General features: G+C 53.9%; 1 protein-coding gene across 6 annotated transcripts in view; it reads left to right on the forward strand.

Annotated features, from left to right (window-relative positions):
- NPHP4 (nephrocystin 4) overlaps positions 1 to 20,666 on the forward strand; it is a 138,284-nt gene that overhangs the window by 108,125 nt on the left and 9,493 nt on the right. For 5 of the 6 annotated variants that reach the window (XR_003514948.1, XM_027565077.1, XM_027565082.1 and 2 more), the window contains 7 exons: positions 1,721 to 1,881; positions 4,184 to 4,364; positions 9,817 to 9,942; positions 14,372 to 14,583; positions 18,117 to 18,343; positions 18,538 to 18,724; positions 19,572 to 19,655. Coding sequence is in view for 5 of the 6 variants with exons in the window: in XM_027565077.1 (XP_027420878.1) it covers positions 1,721 to 1,881; positions 4,184 to 4,364; positions 9,817 to 9,942; positions 14,372 to 14,583; positions 18,117 to 18,343; positions 18,538 to 18,724; positions 19,572 to 19,655 (1,178 nt within the window). In the remaining variant the exon portion in view is untranslated. The remainder of the gene's footprint in view (positions 1 to 1,720; positions 1,882 to 4,183; positions 4,365 to 9,816; positions 9,943 to 14,371; positions 14,584 to 18,116; positions 18,344 to 18,537; positions 18,725 to 19,571; positions 19,656 to 20,666) is intronic. The other variant, XM_027565081.1, reaches the window with a different exon arrangement.

Here is a 20,666-nt window from a genome sequence, read left to right on the forward strand (position 1 = left end):
CTTCTTTAGGGATCTTCCCGACCCAGGAATCGAACCCAGGTCTCCTGCATTGCAGGCAGATGATTTACCAACTGACCTATGAGGAAAGCCCTTAATACAGAGTTTAAGCTGAGTTGTTTGTTGTGTACTCATCAGCTCTGGGCTTAGAGAAAAAAGCATTTTATGTGACTAAGACTAAGAAATGTAGAGAAAAAAGACATTTGTCCTTTCCTCCTCCTTGAAAATTCCAGACCCCTGTCTCCTCCTTGAGAGCCACAGACCCCTTTCTCCTCTCTGGGGATCCTGGACTTCTTATCAACCTGCCTAGGAATTGACTCTCTCACCCCCATTTTGCTCTTCCTGCACTTTAACTAATGGTGATTTCAGTGACATTTTTGTCAATCGAGGATTAATGATGATGCCACTTTGAAAAGGTGAAGGCAGGAGCCACAGTCCAGCTCCCATCTCATATTGATAAGCCTGACACCAGGGGGACCCCAGAAAGGCCTGGGCTCCTGTAGGACTGGGTGTGTTGGGATTGGGTGGTGACTTGGGGTGGGCTCAGCACTGTGTGCTAAGCTCTGTTTCAGTTTAGGCTCTGCACATGCCTGTGTGTGAATATCCCAGCTTTTAAAAAACTTTATTGAAGTATAGTTGGTTTACAATGTTATGTTGTAACATAACGTATGTTTCTGCTGTATAGCAGTTATTCAGTTGTACATATATACATATATATATATATATAGTTTTTCATATTCTTTTCCACTGTGGTTTATCACAGGATATTGAATATAGCTCCCTGTGTTATACAGCAGGACCTTGTTAGTTACCCACCCTGTATGTACCAGTTTGCGTCTGCTGACCCCACACTCCCAGTCCTTCCCTCCTCTGCCTCCTCACCCCCTTGGCATTCCCAAGTCTGTTCTCTATGTCTGTGTGTCTGTTTGTGTCTTGTACATGTTTTAGATTCTGCATATGAATGATATTATATAGTATTTGTTTTTCTGACTCACTTTGCTTGGTGTGATCATCTCTGGGTCCATCCATGTTGCTGCAAATGGCATTGTTTGATTCTTTTTAATGACCAAGTAATATTCCACTGTATATCTATCTCTCTATCTATCACATCTTCTGTCTCTGGTGAATGTCCAAATTTTTTGTTTTTGTTTTTTTTTAAGATATTTTGATGTGGACCGTGTTTTTAAAGTTTTGAGTTTGTTACAGCATTGCTTCTGTTTTATGTTCTGGCTTTTTGGCCCTGAGGCATATGGGGTCTTAGCTCCCCGACCAGGGATCAGATCTGCACCCCCTGTTTTGGAAGGTGACGTCTTAGGCACTGGACTGCCAGGGAAGTCCCTAAATGTCCCAGTTTGAACAGAAGAAGTAGATGGTATTTCTCCCTAAATCCTATGCCTCAGGTTTCCTACTTCTTGGCTGGCCCCATCAGGGCATCTGTCCTTGTTCAGCATTGACTGTTTCACCAGGACTTGGTGAAACACATCTATCTTATTTGAGGAGTAGCTTATTGCATATATTGGAAAGAAATATAGTCTTCTGAACACCACTCTTCCTGTCGTTAATTTGGGTATTTTATAATGTTTTGATTAATATATTTATTAAGCTACGGCTCTGCTAGAAGTGGAAATTTTTCATCATGCCCAGAGCAGAAAGTCCTCCAAGTATATAAAGATGATAAATGACTCCAGTTACTGTTGGGCCTGTTCGGGGCCTCTTTGCACAGGGTCTCCGGGCTTTCAGCGGAAGTACCTGGTGGACCCCGGGTTCCTGAGACCCGGGGAGCAGCGCTGGTTCGCCCGCTACCTGGCCATGCAGACCCTGCAGATCGACGTCTGGGATGGGGACTCCCTGCTTCTCATTGGATCTGCTGCCGTTCAGCTGAAGGTAGGTTTTTCCCACAGTCTCTCCTGTAAGGTCTGTCCTCTGGCGGTGTTGGTCACTGCCCAGTGCTGGGCTTCTTGGTTCACAAATTCAAATACTGCCGAGTCCTTGCCTTCTCCAAAGGAAGCGATGTTCACAGAGCCTAAACTTGATCAAGCTAGCCTACATCCGTCCAGTCATCAGATCCTCAGTCGAGCAGGTAATGTTGGCTCTGCTCCCTCGACGGTGAGCATGGCAGTTCCCTGAGAGCAGCAAGGGGTCGGCCTTGTTCCCCAGGGGCTGGGCCCGCCTGTTGAGGTGCGCCCTCAGGATGGAGACTTGATGAGTGAGTGATGGGCTGGGGAAGTATTTCCCGATGCCTATTCTCAGTGCCATGAATCACGAGAATCAGAATCTCATCCTTTTTCTAACTGTGCTTTCTATTTTCCTCATAGGCTAAAACTGAATCTACACATTAATTCAATTTTCTTCCCTGGGGCTTCTCCATGAACCTTCCCTGTCGTGTGACCAGGACCCCAGAGGGTCAGCATGGGCTCACACGGCAGCCTCTAGACCAGGCCCCGGTCACATCCACTTGCCCATGTGCAGTCCTGAGGGCTTGCCCCCCAAGCCTCCACCCTGGGGTGGAGCGGAAGAGGATACAGGGCCATCCCTACAGCTCTGGAATCTCTCTGTCCTTCATCCACTTTTCCTTCATCCCCTGTTTTTTTTAAAATTATTTATTTATTTATTCGCTTGGATCGGGTCTTAGTTCCGGCATGTGGGGTCTTCTGCTTTGGCGTGTGGTCTCTCTGGTTTGCTGCTCAGGCTCAGTAGTTGTGTCTCCTGGGCTCAGTGGTTGTGGTGCTTGGGTCAGTAGTTGTGGTGCTCAGACTTAGTTGCCCCACCACATATGGGATCTTAGTTCCCGGAGCAGGGATCAAACCCATGGGTCCTGCCTTGCAAGGTGGATTCTTAACTACTGGACACCAGGGAAGCCCCATAGTTGTTTTCCTTCTGGATTCCAGCCACAGCCCCCTAGGTTGCCCTGCCTGAGCCTTGCATGGCTGGTCGCTGAGACCTGCAGGGCCGCTCCCATCCCCCCTTGCTCCTCAGCGCCCTGTCCCCTTGAGGAGCTCATGGCTCTGGGACTTGCCTGTCCCCTTGCAGTGGCTCTGGCCCTGTGCTCTCCATCCTCAGAGAGCCACCTGCTCCTCCCTCCCTTCTACCCTCTTTCAGCTGACCCGGCTGCAACTGCCCCCACCCCGGGTCTCAGGACCCACCCCTGAGTGGGTGACGCCCCCACGGCAGTGGAAGGAGCCGGGGGCAGTGTGTGCAGAGCACTGGGTGGGGTCCACGGCTGGAGAGGACTGAGCTACTACCGTCCTACCCATTATGATTATTAGCTTTTAGAAAAGTCTCTGCAGTTTCTGAGGTGAGAAGCAATACCCTGTTTTTATTGCCATTGTTGCTCCCTGGGCAGTTGGGCGTCACCTCTTGCCTTGACCAGTGTCCCTCTGGAGGGGTCTTCACCCCATCTGGCCACCAAGACTCCTGAACCATGCCTGTGTTGGCATCATGTGGACAAGCACTGCTGAGCAAGCAGGGTCTATGCAGCTGGAAGCCCCCAGACCTGCTAAGGAGGGATCTGGTCTGAGTGTGTCCACCCCAGAGATGGACAGAGGACGGATGCTGGGGGGACAGGGCCAGAATTCCAGAAGGAGGAACTTAACCTGGCCCCACGCTTTTGTTTTTATGTGAAGTCGAGAGGCCTGGTCACCTTCCAGGCCATGCAGGAGGAGGGGCCCAGCCCTCCCTCCCTCCTGGCCCCACTACCCTTGGGCTCAGGCTGAGGACTGAGTGGTTAAAGTTGATTAGCAGAGAAGAGTGGGCTCCAGAACATCCCTATACTTCCTGGGTCTGCCTGGCCTAGCACGGAGCCTGGGTCTGGCCTGGAGACTCTCCTGACCTGGCTCCGTCTGTCCTGTGGTCCCTCCTTAGACCCGCTGCCCATCTTTCAGCCACTCTGGAGCACTCCCGACCCTGCCTGGCATGCTCCCTGCCTTCCCTGTGTGGAGGCCCAGTGGAGACTCCTCAGGGCTCCCACTGGGCTTCCTCAGGGACCCCTTGTCGTGCACTTCCCGACTTCCCCCTGCAGAGGGGGCTGTATGTGGGGCTGCCGGGCCTGCTTGTGTTTGCTCAGTGGGTGGACCGGGATGCACTTTGTTAAAGACCTGACATCAGTCTTTAACATCGAGGACTTGGGTTTTCAGAGCAGATGGCCTCTGCCTCAGCCCCCCTCTGACCCATGTCTTCTCCTCTGCAGCACCTTCTCCGCCAGGGGCGGCCGGCCGTGCAGGTCTCGCACGAGCTGGAGGTTGTGGCGACTGAATACGAGCAGGACGCCATGGTGGTGAGTGGAGACATGACCAAGTTTGGCTGCGTCAGACCCATCGACGTCCACACGGTGGTGAAGGGCCAGCTGCACTTGACCTTGGCCAACGTGGGTAAGAGCCCCCAGCAGCTTGACTGTTGTTCCCGGGTAGCCACTCTGCTTCCCATCTGGGGCGTGAGCCCCCTCAGGACAGTGGGCACGTGGGCAGCAGCTCTCGATAGGAATTCAGCTCTCATTACTTGACCACTGAGTCTGCCCTTGATCAGCGAGTCTGTCCTTGATCACTGAGCGTCTGTCATCGATCGCTGAGTATATGTCCTGACCACTGAGTCTAGCCTTGTGCACTGAGTGCCTGCCATGATCTCAGAGCCTCTGTCCTCGACCACTGAGCCTTCCCTGGCACTGGTTGTTTGGCATTCCTGATATCTGGTTGGGGTTTGGGATTGTTTGCTGTCTCGGTCTTGCCCAGGTTCTGTTTCCTGTACTGTGCATGGGACATCTCTGTGATGATCCTCACATAAGATGCCTGGCTTCAGGAGAGAGCTTGGTCAGCTCATAGCACTGCCTCATCGTGGGGGAGAGACAAGAGAACTGTTCCTAAGCTCCACATGCACAGCTTGGGGAGAGGAGCAGAAGGACAGAGGAGCAGAGGGACAGAGGAGCATAGGGATGCTCTCCTTCAGAGTCGAGCACCTTGACCTCATGTCAGATGGTATCCCAATAGCTGCTCAGCAGAGGCACCGAGGAAAGCCCTCTCTGGCCCTGGCATGGTCCTGCCTGGACATTCTCGTGTCTCCACTAAGCCCCTGATGGGACAGGGGACATTAGGCCCGCCAGGCCTGCCTGTGCCCGCCTCAGGGCAGAGGGCAGCATGAGCCCCATGGGGCTAGTGACCAGCCTACTCCATCCCCTCCAGGGGACCGTGGGAGGACTGAAAGCAGGACACCGCCAAGCCATTGAGGCTTCTGGACTCCAACCTCTCTGTCGCTTTCTTGGGGAATTTTCCATTCCTTACAGCCCAGCCTGATTTCAGAGCCTGCAGCCCCATGGGCCTCACTGACGCGTGCGGAGAGCCGGAGCCGAGCAGCGGGAACCAGCGCGGAGCTCATTAAGCTGGGTCTGAGGCTTCTGCTCGCTTGTTTACAGCTGTCGGATCCAAGGCAGCCTGGAAAACAGACAATATGGAAACAGCAAAACTCAATTAGGTCCTAGAGAAATAAATGAGCCGCGTGTGAGGAGCAGACATTATTCAAAAGCGCCCACAACAGAGGGGAGTTGCTAGAAACCTTCTTCTGCCTCTGAGATTGTGTTGGCTATTTTTATATTTAATTCACCAGCCCACAAATATGCAGTGACTCCAGGTTTTAAAATCTTATCTTTGGAAGAAAGATTAGCTCCATTATGTGTTATCTTAAATTGTCATTTTCATACTTTGCCTGCAAGACAGAGATAAGGCAGTGGGAAGGAGCCTGAGACAGCCAGCCTGGGAGGCTGCGCTGTCGCCGAGCAGGGATGGATAACAAAGCGCCGAAGCTGCACGCAGCCCACTTGTACGAAGCGGCCGCACCATGCTTTCCTCTGTATAGTCTGCGGTTTTCTGAAAAAAGAAAAATAAAAGTGTCATGGCTTTTATTTCTTTATAAAACTGGTTGTTCTGAGCCAAGCAGCAGGCGCGGGCCGGCAGAAGCGGTAATGGCTGTATGGGCCTTTTGAGGGGACAGAGGTGGGGCCAGCAGACACCCGGACGGCACCCGGGCCTCTGTGTTCACAGCCGAGTTCAAGTGTGAGGCTGCGGATCGAGGCGTGACGGCCAGGTCCCCAGGAGTCTTTCTGTGGCAGAGGGTCGTCCCTGTGCTCTGCAGCTTCTCGGCTCAGACGAGCTTTTTGACACTCCTTTCGTGCCAGGCGCTTCTGCTGCTTGACCCTGGTGGCTCAGACAGTAAAGAATCTGCCTGTAATGCAGGAGACCTGGGTTCGATCCCTGGGTTGGGAAGATCCCCTGGAGAAGGGAATGGCTGCGCACTCCAGTATGCTTGCCTGGAGAATGCCACGGACAGAGGAGCCTGGCGGGCTACATCCATGAGGCCATAAAAAGTCGGACACACTGAGCAGACCAACACTTGCTTTTCATCATTTAGAGATCTCAGAATTTTTTATCCTGGGATCCTGCTTGTGCGTGTGACCACTGTATCTAAGGCCTCCTGAGGGACCAAGGGCTGCCCTGACCCCTGGCTCCACGGTCAAGTACTGGTGCTCTTGGGGTTATGGAAGCACCGGGTGCTGTGGACTTTGATGGATGACCTGGGTTTGGGGTCGAACAGTGTGATCAGTCTGCATGGTGGGAGGCAGGGCGGCTGCCTAGCTGATTTGCGAGCCCTGCAGATTTGGGGGTGTCTTGGCTTCATATCCCCTGGAGAAGGAAATGGCTACCCACTCCAGTATTCTTGCCTGGGAAATCCCATAGACAGAGCAGCCTGGCGGGCTGCAGTCCATGGGGTTGCAGAGTCAGACTCAGCTGAGAGACTGGCACACTCTGCTCCGTAGCCATGTGTCGGTCGCCAGCTGTAACTTTCTGTCTCGTGGACGGGCACAAAAGCCTCAGCAATTTCAGGTCGCAAATTGTGCCCTTATTAGACGTGGCACCTTCGCCCCATGTGGTCCTGGAGCCGGTGTGCGCATGTAAATCCAGTTTCTCAAGATTACTACCCCTTTCTAAACCAGGGCTTCTCAGGTGGCGCTAGTGCTAAAGAACCCATCTGCTAATTCAGGAGACCTAAGAGACAGGTTCGGTCCCTGGGTCGGGAAGACCCCCTGAAGAGAGGCATGGCCACCCTCTCCAGTATTCCTGCCTGGAGAGTCCCGTGGACAGAGAAGCCTGGAGAGTTGCAGTCCATAGGGTCGCAAAGAGTTGGACACGACTGAAGTAACCTAGCACCAGCACAATAGCATGTTTCTAAACAAACCGACACTCCAAATACAAATACAGTGGGAGGAAGTGATCAGGAAGCCCCGGACGGCCCCCGTCTGCCGGGGAGGTAACCACATGTGCTGCTGGGTCACACGCTGTGGTGATGGTTGGTCCTCCTGAGAGCCGGAGCTCCAAGGACACTGTCACCTGCCCCCGAGAGCTGGTGAGCAGATTTGGGCTTTGCTGCAGTTCCCTGGGGTTCTGTGGGTCTCAGTGGAGCTATTATCAGGCTCACAACACGCCTGCCTCCTCTCAACTGGATCCGGGTGGACCACAGGCTTCCTTGCCCACGACCCAGGGACCCACTCGCTGCAGGACTAAGGTGGTGGAGAAAGCCACGGCAGTGGGCCCGCAAGGACACTGCTGGTTCTCCCTTGTGGTGTTTGCCCTTGACCCAGCGCAGCCGTGGGAGGACTCAGGAAGTAATCGCTACACCGGCCAGTCTGACGTCGTCTTGGATGTCAGGGGATGAAGCTGACCTCAGATGTGAGAGGTCCTCTGAGTGAGGAGGGGTCAATACCAGGTTCCTTTCTCAGGGAGGAGGTTCACGATCCTAGGACGGTAGCTGCTGTCAGGTCAAAAATAGGTCCCACGGAGACGAGAAAAATGCTTAGCAGCTTCAGTTTGCAGGGGAAGATGGAAGACCCCTGGGAAGGGTGTGGTGGCAGCTGCAGGGGATGAGAGTGGACAGTGGGGCGGCTTCCTGGTGGTTCCCGGAGCAGCGACAGAATAGTTCTGACCGCGGACGCTGTGGGGCTGCTGCTGCCCCCAGGGGCTCTGGACCATGGGCTCCCACACCTGCCCGTGCAGCCGTTTCCCTGGGAGGATGTGGAAGAAGCGGAACCTCCAGTTTGCCAGGACTGCATCTGAATGTGTGGTGGCTGGGTAGGTGACGGAAGCAGCTCCTGTCACAAGAGGGGAGGCAGGAAGGCCTCCGGGAGCCGAGATTCCCAGAAAATGCTCAAGAGGACCAGAATGAAAGCTCTCCAAGGGCAGGACTCACTCACTGCATCACCAGCCTTTAAACCTTGTTGCGTGAATTGCTCCTTGATTGACCAGAGATGATTTCTGTCTGTCGTTTTTATTTTTGGCCCTGCCACATGGCATGAAGGTTCTTAGCTTCCCAACCAGGAATCGAACGCTGTGCCCTTTGTTATGGAAGCTTGGTGCCTTAACCAACAGGGAGGTCCCTTGGTTTTTCATTTCTGAATCTGGCCTTTCCCATGCCCACAGCAGGCCTTTGTCCTCACTCATCTTTTAGGGGGATGGTCTGCTGTCGCACTGACGTGTTTGGGGTCTCCAACTGCAGTTCCAGGGTCTGCTGCTGTTCCTTGGGGTCTGGGGTGGCGGCCCCCCTCTGGAGCAGTGCAGGGACCTTGACCTCCCTTGGAAGGATGGCTACCCTCTTTCCAGCCTTGGCTGAGAATAGCCCAGAAAGAGTTCCCGTCAGGTTGCTAGAGACATAAACCCCACCTTTGTCCCTGAGAGGACAAGCTGACACCTGCAGGCAGGTGGGCGTGCTGATGCTTGGGCCCTGGGCTTGCCGTGAACAGCAGCCTCCCAGCAGCAAGTAGACTTGCAGAGGTGGGGCCAAAGGGGGCTGCTGAGCTGAGCAGGAGCATCACCCCCTCCCCTGGGTCCCATCCAGGGGGCAGGGTCCCCTTCTAACCCCTCCCAGAAAGACTGCCGGACACCTCAGATTGCCGGTGAGAGATGAGTAGCATGTCTTGTGTTTGGTGGTTGTTTCTGGATCTGACAGCTGAGCTCTGTCTGCCTCACCCCGAGGGGTGTCAGGTCCACGCAGAGATGTGGTGGTCCCGAGGACAGGGCCCATCTACCCAGGTGAAGCATGTCTGCGGCAAACACTTGTCATCCCTGGGACCAGATGACACTGGAAGTAGTGAAGCCTGCCCCGGTTCAGCTGGAGGGAAATAGGGCTGGCCCTTGGGACACGCTGTCCCCTGAAGCCACTTTGTCCCCTCCAGAGCTCTTTCAGCAAACAGCCCCCAGGCCCTGCATGGAGTCTCCTCCCCTCTACCTGCAGAGGCCCTGTGTGGAGGCTCCTCTCTCCCCAGGTGGCCCTGCATGGGGGCTTCTCTCTCACCCAAGGGCCCTCTATTGAGGCTTATTCACCCTTCCCCCAGGGGCTCTGTGGGGGTCTCCTCTCTCCCCGGGAGGGTCCCACATGGAGATTCCTCCCCGCCAGGAGTTTTTGGGTACAGATGTTTGCAGAAGGGTACAAAGGCCTTCCTGCAGCAGTGTGACACTCAAGGGCTGATGACAGAGTCTGTGACCATCCCAGAGCACGAGGCTGGGGTCCTGGGGACCTGCCTTGAGGGTCCTGAGCCCCAACTCCTCTTTGGAGAGCAGATGGCTCGAGGGAAAACAGGCCTCTGCTGGCCACCCACCATCTCTGTTGCAAAACAAATTCAGGCCAAGAGTGGAATGTGGGGATGTTGGTGGGTCAGTGGGTATTTGAAGCCAGATCTCCTTATCAGGAGTGTATGTATGTTATCAGACTCTTTTCTAATATTAATGTCAGAATTAATTACTTAATTAATGCAGGGTGGTGTGTGTGTGTGGTGTTTTCATACAGGTCACTTGTGTGAACAGAGAGTAAGGAGTCCCAGTTCCCTGCCACCTTCCAGGTCGAGGGTCATCTCAAATGATGGAGTCGGCAACTTCATGGGAGGCAGCCTCCTGACACCCGGGGGCCCCAGATGTAAGTGGAGAAGGCAAGGAACCTGTGGGTGGGAGGGGAGGGTTGTGCTTGGTGTGATGGGCCAGGGGGTGGGATGGAGTGAGGGAAGGGAGGCTGTGTGTGTGTGTGAATGTGTGTGAATGCGTGTGCAGGTACACACGTGTGAGGCTGTGGGGTGCCTGCTGTCCTGGATCTGGGGGTGGACTGGTGCTCAGCGTCTGGCTCAGTGGCCTGCAGGCCATGTTGAGTCACCACGCCCATCCACCCTGCCCTCTCCAGATGGTGGAAGCCACTGTTATTCTTTGGAGTTCATAGTCCTGTGAGTGACGTTTGTTTTTAGGCAGCGGCTGCTTTGTGGGGGAAGAGGAAAGGGAGAAAGGTCAGGATGAACAGAGACTGATTTTTAAAACTAGTTAGAAACTCCTCATGTCGGAAAGAGAAGAATAAACCAGTTAGGAAACTCGGGTAATAAAGACCTGGGCTTGGTGAAAATCTTGCATAACTGGGAAGATTTTCTGTCAAATGACTCACAGACCTAAATGTCAAATACTGTCCTTGGAATGAAAAGTGGAGGGTGCCCTTAGGAAAGTACCCCCCAAATGTTTTGGGTCATCTCATGTGAATCCAAAACCACCATGAGCTTCTTGTGTTGATGGCCCTTGATGTTGTTAGCCTTGAATCTGTGCCCCGGGTGGGAAGTCAGAGCTGAGGGGCTCAGGAGAAGGAGGCCTCCAGAATCCCAGAAGTCTCCTGGAACTTCAGCCCAAACTTTGTGGGTCCTCCTTGTTCTTCCTAGGAGAGGGGCCTGTGTACATTCAGATGTTCTAGGGGGTCTGCACTGCATGAGTCAGGCGACTCATTTTAATGTCAGAGAAGCTGAGGCAGAGAGGTCAGGTGATTTGGCCGGTGGCATGGTTAGGGTTGTGAACCGGGACTAGAGTCTGGATTCCCTGCTTTGGGGAATTACTCCCAGCTGGTCTCTCTGGTCACCCAGAGGATGGATGGAGAGCTGGCTGATGGAGCGGGAAGTCCCCATCCCTGGGAACCAGTGGGAGTTCAGTTCAGTTCAGTTGCTCAGTCAAGTCTGACTCTTGGGACCCCATGGATTCCAGCAGGTCAGGCCTCCCTGTCTATCACCAACTCCCGGAGCTTGCTCAAACTCATGTTCATCGAGTCGGTGATGCCATCCAACCACCTCATCCTCTGTTGTCCCCTTGTCCTGCCTTCAATCTTTCCCAGCATCAGAGTCTTTTCAAATGAGTCAGCTCTTCGCATTAGGCAGCCCAAGTATTGGAGTTTCAGCTTCAACCTCAGTCCTTCCAATCAACATTTAGGACTGATTTCCTCAAGGGACTCTCAGGAGTCTTCTCCAACACCATAGTTCAAAAGCATCAATTCTTCAGCACTCAGCCTTCTTTATGGCCCAACTCTCACATCGGTACATGACTACTGGAAAAATCATATCTTTGACTAGATGGACAATTGTTGGCAAAGTAATGTCTCTGCTTTTTAATATGCTGTCTAGGTTGGTCATAGCTTTTTTTCCAAGGAGCAAGCGTCTTTTAATCTCATGGCTGCAGTCACCATATGCAGTGATTTTGGAGCCCAAAAAAATAAAGTCTCTCACCGTTTCCATTGTCTCCCCATCTATTTGCCATGAAGTGATGGGACCAGATGCCATGATCTTAGTTTTCTGAATGTTGAGTTTTAAGGCAACTTTTTCACTCTCCTCTTTCACTTTCATCAAGAGGCTCTTCAGTTCCTCTTCACTTTCTCCCATAAGGGTGATGTTATTTGCATATCTGAGGTTATTGATATTTCTCTTGGCAATCTTTATTCCAGCTTGTGCTTTATCCAACCCGGCATCACATGATGTACTCTACATTGAAGTTAAATAAACAGGGTGACAATATATAGCCTTGATGTACTCCTTTCGTACTTTGGAACCAGTCTGTTGTTCCATGTCTGGTTCTAGCTGTTGCTTCTTGACCTGCATACAGATTTCAGGAAGCAGGTAGGGTGGTCTGGTATTCCCGTCTCTTTAAGAATTTTCCACAGTTTGTTGTGATCCACACAGTCAAAGGCTTTGGCGTAGTCAATAAAGCAGAAGTAGATGTTTTTCTGGAATTCTCTTGCTTTTTTGCTGATCCAACAGATGCTGGCAGTTTGATCTCTGGTTCCTCTGCCTTTTCTAAACCCAGCTTGAACATCTGGAAGTTCACAGTTCATGAACTGTTGAAGCCTCGCTTGGAGAATTTTGAGCATTACTTTGCTAGCGTGTGAGATGAGTGCAATTGTGCCATAGTTTGAACATTCTTTGGTATTGCCTTTCTTTGGGATTGGAATGAAAACTGACCTTTTCCAGTCCTGTGGCTACTGCTGAGTTTTCCAAATTTGCTGGCATATTGAGTTCATCACTTTCACAGCATCATCTTTTAGGATTTGAAATAGCTCAACTGGAATTCTATCACCTCCACTAGCTTTGTTCATAGTGATGCTTTCTAAGGTCCACTTGACTTTGCATTCCAGAATGTCTGGCTCTAGGTGAGTGATTACACCATCCTGGTTATCTGGGTCATGAAGACCTTTTTTGTATAGTTTTTCTGTGTATTCTTGCCACCTTTCTTAATATTTTCAGTTTCTGTTAGGTGCATCCTGTTTCTGTCCTTTATGTGCCCATCTTTGCATGAAATGTTCCCTTGGTATCTTTAATTTTCTTGAAGAGATCTCTAGTCTTTTCCATTCTACTGTTTTCCTCTAGTTCTTTGCATTGATCACTGAGGAAGCCTTTCTTATCTCTCCTTGCTGTTCTTTGGAACTCTGCATTCAGATGGGTATATCTTTCCTTTTCTCCTTTGCCTTTTTCTCAGCTCTTTGTAAGGCCTCCTCAGACAACCATATTGCCTTTTTGCATGAGCAGTATGAAGCCAAAAAGGTGGGTTTGTAAAACCCATGGCAGGGCCTGGCAGGCCAGGGGCTCCTCAGGGCAGTGCGGGGAGTTACGACAGTGAGGATTTGTTGAAGGGATTGAGAGCCTCTGGGGTCATTGGTCTTCCGATCCCTACTTTGATCAAAACCAGAGGGTAGGGATGCTCTACCAGAAGCCGTGTCTCCACCCCCCAGCAAAGTTCTGGAAGCAGGAAGTTGTGCCGAGCTCTACAAGGCGCTTACTGACTTCAGCAGTGTGGTCCTGCATGGTCACACTGGAATTTCATTTCTGGTTTCATTGGAACCCAGAAAGTCATTTGTCGGGGTGATGCAGTCTGAACACATTGGCTGGTCGATCACCCCCAGCCTTGCTTGTCTTCCACCCTGGCCCCTCCTTGTGTGACTGCGGGCCTTGGGCTGCTTGAGCCCGATCCAGATTGGAGCTCCCATCCCCATGGAGCTGGACCCCAGATACAGGACATGTGCTCTTTTGGGGTGACAGTGTGAGACGTCTGCACCATCTCATGGCACCCGGAACCGGAAATAGCACTTGTCTCTGTTGAGGGAGGATGTGGAGCACTGCAGCAGGAGGTGGAGACACACGAGGACGGGGAGTGGGTGCCTGGCCAGCAGAGTTCAGGCTTGGGGTTACATACTGTGGTTCTGGGGGTGCCTGGAGGAAGTACCCAGTTCCAGGTCGGGGGCTCCCTCCCACCTGCTCGCCTGTGCCTGGTTTCGTGATTGCCCAGGAGTCTGTGTGTCAGCTTGTGATGTGGCTCGTGCACGCGTCACAGGAGCACCACGGACGGGAGGAAGGCAGTGCCGCGCTCCTGCCTGCCGGGGCCTGGCCTGCCTGCGGCAGCTTCTATTTGTCAGCTGCACCACTTTCCTTTGGGTCCAGGGTTCCAATAGAACCCCCGGGGGAGACGGTGCTTGGGGGGCCCCACCAGTCAGAGGAAGCAGGTGCAGAGCAGAGGGCTTGGGATGCAAGCCAGGGTGGTCCAGTCTTCACCCACCCTGGCCATCCAGGGGCCTCAGGCTGAGGGACAGGACTCATCAGAGCCCCCGATTCCTGATCTGAACTTAGGGCTTGTGACACTCCCACCCAGGTGAGTTTGAGGACCTGCCAGGACCATGTGCTGGTGTTGAGGGTGCTCGCTGGAGGGGCTGGGGGTGAGCAGGGTCGCGGGCCTGGGTGAGGGTGTCTCGGGCCCTGGGGCATCCTGAGGGCATGAGCTTCTGCAACACTGAGCTTTTCCCTAGACCTAGCGGGGGAGTCATACGTTTGCGTTCTGGGACCAAGACCAAACCCCCTCTATGTGAGAGGCTGGAGAAGGGAAGGATGCCGAGCAGGGCAGGATACACCATTTCCACCTGTGTCAGCACCCCAGGGTTCATGAGAAGCTGGGGGCTTTCTGGGCTCCCTCGCTGGGTGAAGTGCTCTGGTAGGCATGGAGCCCTGGCTGTTTAGAGAGTGTAAACTCTGCCCTTTAACCTCTGAGCCTCTCTTTGAACCTTCCAGCAGTGAAAAATGTGGTCCAAGCTCAGAAGCTGGCTGATGTGGACAGCGAACTGGCCGCCCTGCTCTTCACACCCCCGAGACCAGGGGCCCGGGGGCCCCAGGGCATCAATCAAGAGGGGGATGCCGTCCGCAGGCGCAAGCTGGAGCGCATGAGGGCCGTGCGGCTGCGGGAATGTGGATTGGAGCCGGGCCGCCGCGGGCTGGGCGCGCTGGTGAGGCTGGGTCCTGGGTCCCCCAGCAGGAGTGGGTGGGTTCACCAGAACATTGCAGGAGCCACCCTGTCCCTTCTGCATCCTTGTTACAGAACATGAGAGACTCAACTTCTCAGACATCAGGGGAGGTTTTCAAGCCAGAATTACCGCAGTGCTTTGAATAAAAGCCAATTCCTGGCCTCCATTCCAATAAATTGCTGGTGCAGGGTAGGGTCCTTGGAGCCTAAACTTTTAAAACAGCTCTGAGAGGGATTCTGAGGGTTCCCCAAGTTTGGGGAGCAAAGTCATGAGGACTTTATATCACAGGTGTCAGAGCAACCGTGATGATCAGAATTCCCACTTTGGACTAAAAATCTAAGTAAGACCCTGTAGTATTTTGCAGCTAAGAAACAGAAGATGGTTGTACTTTATGAGTTCATGGGATGAGGATCCCACAGAGGTCCTAGGGGCCTCTACATCAAGGCAGGTGGGTGTCTGAACAGATGGCAACCTTCTCCAGCCAGGCCTGTGCCCATGGCCTGTTGGACACAAACAGAGTTGCCATGCCTGGCCCTTACCCGGTGCCCACAGGTGGGCAAGGAGCCGCCCTAAGTTGGTGGGGGGAGGAAGGGCGTGGAGCACAGCAGGAGGGGATGTGAGACGTGACATGGCCGGGTGGGGCCCAGACAGCCAGTGGACATGGGAGCCAAGCGCGGCAGCGTCTTGCTGCCATGGAGCAGACTATGGCTGTGAGGATGCCTCGAGGGGAGGCTGTCCCAGGGCTGGGTCAGGCCTCCTTCCGGGCCACAGGCCACTCAGTCTGCTGCCTCCTGTGCCGCCTCTGAGGGCCGATCAGCTGCTACCCGGGGACGCCAGGGGTCCCAGCCTCTGGGTGGCTGGCCACATGCACAGCAGGTCCTCTGCCTGACAACTGCCAGTGCTGTTGTTACCAACATCATTATTGTGATTAATTTAGCTGGTTTCCTCTTATTTGATATGTTTTGATAGAGAAAATCAACAGCTCAGAACCCTTGTTTTGAATACATCAGTAAATTTGGAAGTAATTGGATTTCCAAATACAAGAAAATTTTCTGCTAAATTGTGATGATTTCCTGGGTTCATAGCCCTGGGGAGTTTTGAGGTGAAAGTAACCCGATTTATCAAATATACAGTAGTCTCTCTCCCTTCCAGAGCTTTCTGGAAAGATGCCCATCTTTGAAGCAGAGATGGAAGTTCTGTGAAGTCAGTGGGTCCTCAGGAAGAGTCAGCAGGCACCGTGTCCTGGCTGACCCTGCACACGTGTAGCGCAGGGAACTGTGTGGTTCCATAGACCCCAGGAGCTGGGGGTCATGCGAGGACAGTCAGGAGACAGCTAGGGGTGCAGCTTTCTTTCCCTGATGGTCAGACTCAAGGCTGAGGGTCTCCAGCTTCTGGGGGGAAGGTGGTTGGCCTGGGGCCAGGAGTGCAGAGTCAGAACCTCTGGTGGGCCCTGGGGCAGCCACAGCGTCCATGTGAGGGCACTCGGCTCGCCCTGTGCCCAGTGCCCAGGTCAGCAGCTGCCCCAGTGACTGCTGTCGGGCACCGCCCCCTCTCTCTGGCGCCTCGGGATTGCCCCTCACACTAGAAAACTGGTGGCACTAGTCCCATGTTCCATGTTGTCAGACCACGCCAAGTGCCACGGAAGAGAGGGCTTTACTTTCCAGAAATGCCAGCGCGTGGTTCACGAGTGTCCCTGTGCTGGTGGGTGGCGCGACCCTGGACCAGTCTTGGGGCCGCAGTACCAACTGCTGCCTCTGGGAGCCTGAGGGGTCCAATACGTGTCATCACCTTTGCCTGCGTGGGTTCTGAATTAAGACAGAACTATGGCAGAAAAAGACCAAGACATCACCTCTGTTTTACTGATGGCTTTCGGCATACCTGATGACTCAGATGGTAAAGAATCTGCCTGCAGTGTAGGAGACCCAGGTTCAATCCCTGGGTCAGGAATATCCCTTGGAGAAGGAAATGGCACCCCACTCCAGTATTCTTGCCTGGAGAATTCCATGGACAGAGGAGCCTGGTGGGCTACAGTCCATGGGGTCGCAAAAATTTGGACATAACTGAGCAACTAACACTTTGACTTTTCACTTCACCAGTTATAAAGGTGATACTAGAGGACTGGCTTGTGTGTGTATGAGACTGAGCTGGGTTAACAGTCTGGGTGGTGCCAGGCAGCTGCAGATGGTGCCAGACCCTTCAGGCGGGTCCATCCTTTCTAGCCTTTACCCCTGGCCTGGAGCAGTGCGGGGACCTTAAGCCCTGGGCCAAACTGCCTCTGTCTGTGGCGTTACCCACCCAGCCTACGATGAACTGGGGAGTGGCCGTCGCTGCGCTCATCTAGGCAGTCAGTCTGAAGATGTGGCAGCCCTGCGCCCATCTTCACGGGGCCTGTCCCCCAGAGCCCTCGTCCTGGGGCCTCTAACTGGTGGGCAGTACAGGCTATGTCCCCTCCACTTGGAGACAGGCCGGAACAGCCCTCTGTTTCAAGTCCAGGTTGAAAAGCCCAGCTCTGTTTGTTTCTCACCCTGAATTAGGTCTGGCTGTGGTGTCCAGCCCAGCCTGGCAGCGGTTCCATTCCATAGAGAATCTCTGGTCGTAAAATGCCCACATAGGGAGGTCTCAAGTATCAACACTACGGCCCTCCTCTTTTCAAATCCCCCGGGAGAAACAAGGCTCAGCTTCATTCTCCTTCTGGGGAAAGGCCAGAGTGTTGGCTGTGGGGAAGTCAATATCCAAATTAATTTAAGTCGGAAGTCAAATTTGGTCCTTGCCTTCTGTGTCAGAGTCTGAAGGCATTCAGCCATCTGGGGCTCCTCCGTGTTTGGAGCTCCTTGCGGCCTCCCCAGCACATGGCGCCTCCCCAGGTCCTGGCCTTGAGGTCTGATGGGCCTCACCCTTCACTACAAGGCGCCCAAGAAAAATAAGCCCACCTCCAGCCTCTAACACACCTGGGGTGGCCAAGCCTGTGGAAATATGAAGCATTTGAAGAAGGAGGTGGACAAAGGACCCACGCCAAGACCCGCCATGGCAGCGTGCCTGGGTCTGGACCCTGACCCAGTTGGCGGTCAGTTAGGCCTGGCCACAGCCCCTCCTGGTGACTCTGCTTGCTGACAGGACTCCTGCTGCCACTGCTGCAGACCTGGCCGGGGAGCCGGTCACATGTCTTAGTTTTGGAGCTATTCTCTCCTCTTTTATTGGCAACTTCTGCTTTTAGTTTCTCATTGCACCCAGGTGGGTGGTTGTGGTCTCAGGGGGCGTGTGGGCAGACCTCACCTCCTGTGGGTACATCACCTGCGGGCAGAGGGAACCAGGGCTGCTGCAGACAGGCAGCCCCATTCTCTGTCCCCTGGGGCTGGAGGCGACCAGTCCCACCCAACCCCCGAGTCCAAGAAGGGGGTGGTGTTGATACCAAAGGAGTCTGGTATTTGGGGTGGAGAAGGGGAGGTGGTCAGAAAACAGCCCTCGAGCCGTGTCGAGCCTCAGGACCATGGCCCCCTCGGCCCCTGTGTCTGCAGGCCCAGCAGAGCCTCCATGCCCAGCACGCCCGAGACCTGCAAGTCATTGCCGCCTACCGTGAGCGCACAAAGGCGGAGAGCATCGCCAGCGCACTGAGCACGGCCATCACCACGCAGCACACCATCCACGCCACCCTAGGCGCTGCCGAGTTCTTCGAGTTCGCCCTGAGGAACCCCCACAACGCGCAGCACACGGTGACCATCGAGATAGACAACCCCGAGCTCAGGTGGGATTGCGGGCACCCCATGAGACCCCCAGCCTTTACCCTCAGCTCCAACTGAAAGCTGAGCTGGTTTTGCCCTTGAGGGTCCTGGCCGCCAGGTCTGAGTGGGTAGGGGCACCTACCCCTACTAACCCATCCCCCACCTCTGGGACTGACCAGAAGGACATTGTGCCCAGCGCCGTCTCCCCTCCCTCCAGTCTCATCCTGGATGGTCAGGAGTGGCGGTACTTCAAGGACATGGCTGACTTGCACACACCCCTGGAGGAGGACATGTTCCACCTGCGGGGCAGCCTGGCCCCCCAACTCTTCCTGCGACCTCGGGAGACTGCCCACATCCCCTTCAAGTTCCAGACTTTCTCTGTGGGCCCCTGGGCCTCAGCACAGGTAAGGAAGGCCAGTCTTCTTGTGCTGAGGGGCTGGCCGGGCACCTGGGAAAGCCTACTTGCCAAGTCATGTGGGAGATGGGGGCCTTGTCCCGTGTGGTGAAAGATGGTTAGCCCTTGACTGTCATTGTCTCACCTGCGCCCACCCCCATCCACCCATGCCCAGCACCTGCACTGTGATCCAGCAGCCCTGACAGGTCACTCAGCACTCAGGAAAGCTGGACCGCTTCCTCTTTATCCTCTTTATTAATTTGGTAGAAGAGCCTTTCTTAAATCTCAGAGGAGCCAACAGGTTGAAACTTTCTAGGGTTTTCTACTCTCTACTCACTGCTGCTTGCTCCCTGACATGAACTGCAGACACCTGGGGGTTTCTTGTGAGGGTGTGAGCAGAGTGCATGCTGTGATGGGCTGGGTACGGCGGGCGTGTTCCATCCTGACCCCGTGAGGTCGGCTCTGCAAGGGAGTGCTCACCACTGAGACCGGCGTGAGGGGCTCACGGTTTTCAGTGCAGGCTCTCTGGATGCACTTTTGGGCCAAGAGGTTGTCTGGACTGTAGTGAAGGTGTCAGGCCTCTGGCTTTGAGCAGAGCTGGGTTATAGGCTCTGATCCCCCTTACAGCTCTCAGCATGCCCCGCTTCCTCTTTGGGGCGTGGGGGTTGGTTAATAACAGCAGCTGCCAGGGGTGGGGTCACTGTGAGAGTAAAGGGGCCTCTGAGGCCATGGACTCAGGGTGGCAGCCGTTCCTACAGGTAGAAGGTACTATAGGTAGAAGGTCCTGCAGGTGGGAAGAAGTACCTGTCACCCTGGGCCTCCGTCTCATGACCCCGGGGGCTCATGGTTCCTTGCAGGCCTCTGCTGAGCTGAGATCAGAGAAGGACATGGATGCCGGATCACCCTATAAGTCCAGCATGATGCCCACCAAACACGCCAAGGTAAGGGGCAGAGGACAGTAGGCCTCCCGTCTGGATGGTCTGAGGTCTGGCAGTGCCGGCCAGGGGTCCTCTGAGTGGAGGGTGAAGGGTGTCATGGGTTCTGTGGTTTGTTTATCAGGCCCCTGTGCCCTTCTCTGCACCTCCTAGAGGGAGGGGTCTAGGGTCGGGGTGGGGCAGGGCCCATGGAGGTGGACATTACATGTCCTAACAGGGCAGTGGCAGCTTCAACCGGATGCTGGTATGTTCTCCGGGCAGGGGTCTAGGATGGAAACACCTCCCCGGAGACTTGCTTAGTGGGAAGCCAGCATGCAACCCAACAGTGTCCGCTGTAGCCGGCACCGCGTAGCCCCACACTTAGGGTCAGATGGGCCTTCGGACCCTGACAGAGCATCCCGTGTTGTGTAGAATCAAAGTGGCGTGTGTGTATGTCAGTGTGTTACTTCTGGGAAGTAGGACTTGCCTGTTGCCATCTCTGGGGACGGCTCTTTGCAGGGTGCACTTCTCAATCACCTGCCTGCCGATATAGGATGTCCTTAGGGGAGCCTGGGTCCCTGTTGTGTTCTTTTTTAATTTTATTGGAATACAGTTGATTTACAATGTTGTGTTAGTTTCAGATGGACAGCAAAGTGATCAGTTAGACATCTACATATATCCAGTCTTTTCAGATTCTTTTCCCATATAGGTCATTATAGAGTATTGAGTTCCCTGTGTTATACAATATGTCCTTATTGGGTATCTGGGAAACTGTTGTTTTATAGAAATTTGTTTTTGTTTTCTTTTTTTGGTAGACTAATGCCATTTGAAAGTCACTCAGTTGTGTACGACTCTTTGCAACCCCATGGACTGTACAGTCCATGGATTTCTCCAGGCCCTTTTGAAGGGCTTCCCTGATAGCTCAGTTAATAAAGAATCCACCTGCAATGCAGGACAGCCCAATTTGATTCCTGGGTCGGGAAGATCCCCCGGAGAAGGGACAGGCTACCCACTCCAGTATTCTTGGGCTTCCCCTGT

The sequence above is a fragment of the Bos indicus x Bos taurus genome, chromosome 16 (assembly GCF_003369695.1).
Source record: "Bos indicus x Bos taurus breed Angus x Brahman F1 hybrid chromosome 16, Bos_hybrid_MaternalHap_v2.0, whole genome shotgun sequence".
Lineage (NCBI taxonomy): Eukaryota > Metazoa > Chordata > Mammalia > Artiodactyla > Bovidae > Bos > Bos indicus x Bos taurus.